The sequence below is a fragment of the Ochotona princeps genome, chromosome 4, assembly GCF_030435755.1.
Source record: "Ochotona princeps isolate mOchPri1 chromosome 4, mOchPri1.hap1, whole genome shotgun sequence".
Taxonomy (NCBI): domain Eukaryota; kingdom Metazoa; phylum Chordata; class Mammalia; order Lagomorpha; family Ochotonidae; genus Ochotona; species Ochotona princeps.
Window position 1 is genome coordinate 12,799,406 of NC_080835.1, and position 7,048 is coordinate 12,806,453.

The window sequence follows — 7,048 nt, forward strand, 5'->3', positions numbered from 1 at the left end:
GGTTAAAAACCACAGGATAATATTAAACAATTCAAACATTTATCCTTATTTAACAAAATAAAAACATCAGTTCTGTTCTCTGAATATCAGTTAACCAAATCTTCAGCTAGTGAGCACAAGTTATGCAGCTCCTTTTTTAAAGATTATTTTGTTGTTCGTGGTCATTGGTTTCAATCCAAAGTGACATGACATTCAAAGCACATCCTTATAATTCACATTCAAATTTTATCTTCTGTCCGACAACTTGCCTGCCTTATACCACCTGAACTGTCTAATTAATATTAAAGAGGAGATGCTTCAACCTCCATTTTATGAGCATTAATTCTGATGTAATATGTTGACAGTTCTGCTTGAAATGTAACTGATTAAATAGAGTCTTGTAACTAACAGAAAAAACATCGGTTTTTACCTGCAGAGTTTGTTCAGAGCCTCCTTCACATCTTTGTTCCTGAAGCTGTAGATTATGGGATTCAGCATGGGGAACACCACAGTGTAAAAGGCAGACACAATTTTGTCCCTAGACAAAGAGTAGCTAGACTGAGGGCGAGAGTAGATGTAGAGAATGGAGCCATAGTATAAGGTCACAGAGATGAGGTGGGCAGAGCAAGTGGAGAAGGCCTTGAGGCGGCCCTGGGTGGAGCGTATTCTCAGGATGGTGGCAATGATGAAGAGGTAGGAGGCGAGGATGAACACAACGGGGGTGATGACATTGGAGGTCAGGAGAAAGTACATCATAGTCTCGTAACCTTCCTTTCTGCCGCAGGCCAGCTCCACCAGGGGAAGCAAGTCACAGAAAAAGTCATCAATGACATTGTCACTACAGAAGTCAAAGGAAAATGTTTTTTTGGTGCCGATGAAAGAATTAATAAAGCCACCAAGATATGAAGCTATTAGTAAAAATGCACACAGTTTTCTGGACATGACTTGAGCATAAAGCAGTGGCTTGGAGATGGCCATGTAGCGGTCATAAGCCATGGCAGCCAACAGGTAACACTCAGTATAATCCAACCCACCTGAAAAGAAGAACTGACACAGGCAGCCAGCAAATGAGATGCTTTTGTCTTCAGACATGCAGGTCATTAGGATCTTAGGAGTGTAGACAGAGGACAAGCAGAGATCCAGAAAAGACAAATTTCCAATGAAAAAATACATGGGTGTGTGTAGCCGGGAGTCATGGCAGATCAGCACAATGAGGGTGGTGTTTCCAAACAAGGTCATGGAATAGACTCCCAGAAACAGCACAAAGAGGACCAGCTGCATCATGGGATTTGTTGTGAAACCCAGCAGGATGAACTCGGTCACTGAGTGATTGCCCCTCTGCATGATGTGGGGCATCTCACCTAGCAGAGACAACAGAGAGAGTTTAGTGAATCACTCTGTTGAATAGACAACATGCTAAATAAATAATTTGACATCTGTCATAATCCTTAATGTCTAGAATCCACTAATCTGCTGTTTCAGAGTTTTCATTGTGTGACTACGGGTAAACATACAAAAATCCCTGTAAATATGAGATTTTAGCTATTCAATAAAAACTCCATATTTGAGTACTTATAATGCTGATTATCTTTCTAGCTAGCTAGGATAACAGTTTATTCTTCAAGCTTGAGATTAGCACTAATGAATTACAGTATTAACATGCAGTTTTACTTCTGAGGAAGTTTAAGAATACTGTTAAGATTGTTCGAGTTGGACTTCAGCTATTACCACTTACCTAATTTTCAATGATTCACAAATTTAAGAATGCATTTTTGAATCCTCATTTGAACATACCTAGATGTGTCTTCATGATTTATCTTAGTGAGTTATTTCTTCTGGATGGATAAGTGCCTTTCTTGTCTTAATATTCCTGTGATTTTATCAGTTTTTCTTTCTGTATGCGGTCAACATTTTTCTAATTTTTGAATTGCATCAGAACTAATCCTGAATTTCATGTCTTTACAATGAAAGAATTCTCTGGAGTTTTCATCTAGTCTGATGACTCAAAGTGATCTATATTTTTGAATAGGTACGAATAATGTATCTTTTTTCCAAATGTATTCCGTGGACTACAGATGTGTTGATTCAAATGCCAGCCTAACAAATTGACAGGATATCTCTGTGGCATCACCAGCAAATTGCTATTTTTTTCATTCTTTCTTAATTCTCCTCTTATTGTCTCACAATAGCATTAATCTATTGTAGGAAGAGTGATCTAATGTAATTCTTGACTTCTAAATTTCTGTTTTCATTTAATTAGTAGCATCTGTTACGCTGCTTTTAAAATATATGCTTGGCTCAGCCAATGTTTTTCAGCTGCAGTTTTCCTATAGTAGGTGCAGGGACCATTATCGTACACTTGGATGCTACAAAGATTTCTCACGGCGTCTCTGCTTGCATCCCTACATGAGTTTCTCAGCAGCAGACTGGAGCGGTTCTGTGACGTAATAATCTGCTTGCAGATTCCTGTCTGTTACTTAGAGCCTACCCTGATGATGATTGTAATATCATGCATTGTTTTAACTCAGGACCAGCACGCTTACCTTCAGCTCTCAAAGTCACAGCCAGTGCATCACACAGAGGCTCCAGATGACTTATACTTGCTCAGGCTCTCCAGTGTGTCTGATTCCTCTAATCCCTCTGGACTTCCTGGTTTAGAAAGGTTTAGAAAGATTCTGAGAAAGCAACACACCAACAAGTGTGTTGAACTCATTTTGCCTGTGCAAAGTGAAGGAACTTTTTAATTTGAAGATGATGATGCTAATTATCCCATGCTGAATATTTGCTGTTTGAAAAATCCCCAACAGGGAATAGAAAAAAAAGGCAATAAATGAATACTGTGAAGCAACTCCTAGAAGTATCTGTAGCACCTCCTATTACAGTCAAGAATACAGGAGGGAGCTTTGCAAAGTTCACAGAAATGTAGAATGACAATGACTTGCAGTTTCCCATGGACCTTTTGAGATCTCTTGCATGCTGAGAGCAGACAACTGACATTCCCCAAAAAAGCTCAAGTCTACGTCCAAATAGGACTTGAAGCTAATGCAATCTGACTACAAAGTGCATGGATTTCTCTTCTACACTAGGGCATTTTATTTATTTTTTATTAAATTTATTCATTAATTACATTGTGTTGTAATTGCATAGGAACTGGCATTCTCCCCCCACTTCCCCCACATCCTCCCCCAATGGTAGGTTCCACCACCCTGTTGCGTAACCATAGTTCAAGTTCAGTTGAGATTCCCTCTTAGCAAGCATATGCCAGGCATAGAGTCCAGCATCTTATAGTCCAGTCAAGTCCAACTACTTATTGGGGAGACCCTCTCTGGTCTGAGGGTAGAGCCAGCAGAGTATCATCCCGATCAAATAAAAGCACTAACATACTATCAGCAACAATTAACATCGTTATGGAATTAATTGACATAGTATTGAGCAGCCAACATGTTAAAAATAAATGCGAGTTCTTAACCACATTCTGTGACCACCTCATTCACATTTCCATTTTAGTTTATATACTACATATGACATAACATCCATAACATAACATGTTATGCATAACATCATATCTTCTTAAATTAAGGCGAACATGTGGTATCTAACCCTTTGGAGTTGGCTCATTTCCCTTAGCATTATGGTTTCCAGTTTGGCCCATTTGGCCACAAAGAACTGCATTTTGTTTTTTTTAATAGCTGAGTAGTATTCCATGGAGTAGATGAACCATAGCTTTCTTATCCAATCCTCTGTTGATGGGCATTTTGGTTGTTTCCATGTTTTTGCAATTACTGATTGTGCGGCTATGAACATAGGAGTGCATGTTGGTTTCTCATAAAACAAGTGTTCTGGATATATTCCTAGGAGTGCTATTGCTGGATCGATCATACGGTATGTCGATTTTGAGTTGTTTGAATATTCTCCGTACTGATTTCCATAGAGGCTGTACCAGCCTGCAGCCCCACCAGCAGTGAAGTAGGGTTCCCTTTTCCCCGCAACCTCGCCAACAAGTGTTGTTGGTGTTTTTCATGTGGGCCACTCTTACTGGCATTAGGTGGTACCTCATTGATGTTTTAATTTGGATTTCCCTTATTGCCAGGGAACTTGAGCATTTTTTCATATGTTTGTTTGCCATTTGGGATTGTTCCTTTGTGAAATGTCTGCCCATTTCCCGTGCCCATTTCTTGAGTGGCTTGTTTATTTTGGTGTTTTGGCTGTTTGTAGCTCTTTGTATATTCTGGAGATTAGCCCTCTATCACCTATGTAGTGCGCAAAGATCTTCTCCCATTCTGTGGGCTGCTTTTTTACTTTGTTGATTGTTTCTCTAGCTGTACAGAAGCTTCTTAGTTTGATGAGGTTCCAATTGTTTATTCTGGTCTTGATTTCTATTGCTTTTGGAGTCCTTTTTAGGAAGTAGGGACCTACCCCTAGATCTTGCAGAGTATTTCCAACATTTTCTTCCAAAAGTTTGAAGGTTTCTGGGTGTAGGTTTAGATCTGTTATCCATTTAGATTTGATCTTAGTGTATGGTGAGAGATGTGGGTCTTTTTGTTTCTGCGGGCTATCAACCAGTTGTCCCAACAGCATTTATTGAGCAGACTTTTCCATTTGCCAGGATTATCGTTTGTCCTTTTGTCAAAGATTATTTGGCTGTATCTGTGTGGGTTCCCGTCTGGTGTTTCTATTCTGCTCCATTGATCTTCCTCTCTATCTTTGTGCCAGTACCACGCTGTTTTGATAACCACTGCCCTATAGTATGTCCAGAGGTCTGGAACTGTGATTCCCCCTGCTAACTTCCTGTTCTTCAAGATGGTTCTGGCTATTCGTGGTTTTTTGTGGTCATGTTCAATTTCTTTTTTAAGTGGTTTGTAGTTTTCCTCAAATAGGTCTCCTACATTTTTGATGTTTTTTTTTTTTTTTGATAAAATCAGAAATAGAGTCAAGTAAAAGCCATTTAATTTCCATACAGTCTACCAGACTATGGGGAATTAATAATTAATAATTACGTACTATCAGGTAAGATATAACACAGAAAAAAATAGTGATAGCCCTTGTATTTGTGGTCTTTAGAGCTTAGGCTGCCAGGAGTATAAAACAAAGCAATTGCCTTGATTTGACTGTTGATAGCTTACACAACAGGCCCCAGACCAAGAAAGAGATAATGAGCAAACCCACATATGGGAATGCATTGTTGTGTGTCTGTCCTTAGCATTTAGCCCTGATACCTCTTTTTCTCATGTTAGTAGATTTCTTCACTTCTGTTAAACCATGGAATCATGACTTGAGCACTCTGATCACCACACAAAAAATTTATCAGCTTCAGGGAGTACTGGGTGTGTAACAGGACCTGACTAGAAACTATGTGTACCTATCTGGGCAGGAGTCTGTCTGACCCTTAACCGTGTCTGTGGTTCGATCCATGTACCACAGGTTATTGACACTTAATAAAACAGAACTTGGCAAATCTGGAATTCTCTTTTAAACACCTTTGTCAGCAAAACATTAAACACAATTTCTATTGTGTCATTTTAGCATAATCAAAGGAAGAAACTAGGCAAATCAATGTGAAACATTACGATGTGGAAAAAGATGATAAGGATATCTTGATATTCATTGTATCCAAGATAAAAGGATATACCCTGAAAGAAGAAGTAATTTCTTGCATGAAAGAATTTAAAACCAGAACAGAGTAACAGCATTCAATAAATTTCAATAGAAGCATTACTGGAAGCAAGCATTTGCTGTGCAAATCTGTGTGCCTTCACTGTTTTTAACACAGCAAATAAAAAGAACAAATAATCCTGTTCTCTTTTTTATTTTTTTAATAATCTTACTTAGTTGATTAGGGTACAAATGGTCGAGGGCTATAGGAAAGTGGGTAAGACCATTGTTTTCACACTAATATCATCATCATTTTCTTTCCCTGTGTCTGGGGTCAGGGGAGAAAGAAAGGATGAAGCCCCACCCAGCCTCCCACCCATCCCAGGAACCCAATGTGAGGCATGCTCCCAGGGTCCTGCACATGCAGTTTTGATAGTTCAACAGTTCTGAATTGCTGCCAATCTCACTGTTCCAATCACGATGAAATCAATTCAGAATCCACTGGCTGACATAATCTCTTTATGGTTGGGGTTCTGAGATCAGCAGCTCAGTTGCAGGGATCTCCAAAGAAACTTCCTCTGAAGTGATCCCAGACCTGATTCTGTCTGTGCTTGCCAGTACAGGGTCTGGCACAGTCTGTTGCCCCAATTATCTTATGCACAAGCTGGTTGTTGCAAATACTGGATCAGTTCTGTTTCCAGCCCTGTCATCTACTTGAACCAATGGGTGTTGCAGTCCAGCCCAATCCTGCCCACTCATTCCTCACGCAAACCAGTGATAGTTGCAGGGTGGTTGGGGCAACTCCCCGTAACCCCCATCAGGTCTGCCCCCTATCCTGGTTCCCATGCTTGCCAGTATGTACTGCAGGCTTGTTCAGTCTGTCCCACATCTCACTTAGCTGTCATACATATCACTGGGCATTAAAGCCTAGTTCAACCCAACTGACACTACTATCCAGCCCACACACATACTGGTGAGTGCCTTTCTGTCTAGCCACCCCTTCCCCTGTCCTGGTTTTCACGCTCTCCAAGTGGGAGTGGTAACCCTAAAGGGAGGTGCCCACTATCTCCCTACTAGGCCACTCCCACTCCACTCTTCAGGTGGTTCTGAAGTTTAACTTGACAGATTAAGCCTCCAGTGCTAGGATTTACCCTTCATTGACTGACACAAACAGTATAGTTAGATGCTCAGCAAACCCATCTGTTTTTTTCTCAACACGTAGACCAACTATATTCCCCAGGATACCTTGTAGGTGAGACACTGTTTTATGGCTTCATTCTGCCCAGTGAGATAAGAATACAGGTGACATAAAATATTTCTGGTCACACATCTTCACCAGTCTCTGTTTTTGTCTTCTAACAAATCTTGACGGCCATGTATTAATCATCAAAAGAGAGAAACAACCCTAATCATGGAGTCAATGGGTAATATAAGGATGAAATTTCCCAAATTTGTCTTGTGGTTCAGACTACCTCTC

The 7,048-nt window shown here is 40.1% G+C and overlaps 1 protein-coding gene across 1 annotated transcript; it reads right to left on the bottom strand.

Annotated features, from left to right (window-relative positions):
• Positions 1-405: 405 nt before the first annotated feature.
• LOC101530284 (olfactory receptor 9G19-like) lies at positions 406-1,323 on the bottom strand. The gene has a single exon (XM_004585525.2). It carries the CDS (start codon positions 1,321-1,323, stop codon positions 406-408), a length of 918 nt encoding a protein of 305 aa, XP_004585582.2.
• Positions 1,324-7,048: the final 5,725 nt, after the last annotated feature.

Coding starts and splice junctions, on each gene's coding strand:
- LOC101530284 (XM_004585525.2), bottom strand. CDS start 1,323: ATGCAGAGGGGCAATCACTCAGTGACCGAGTTCATCCTGCTGGGTTTC.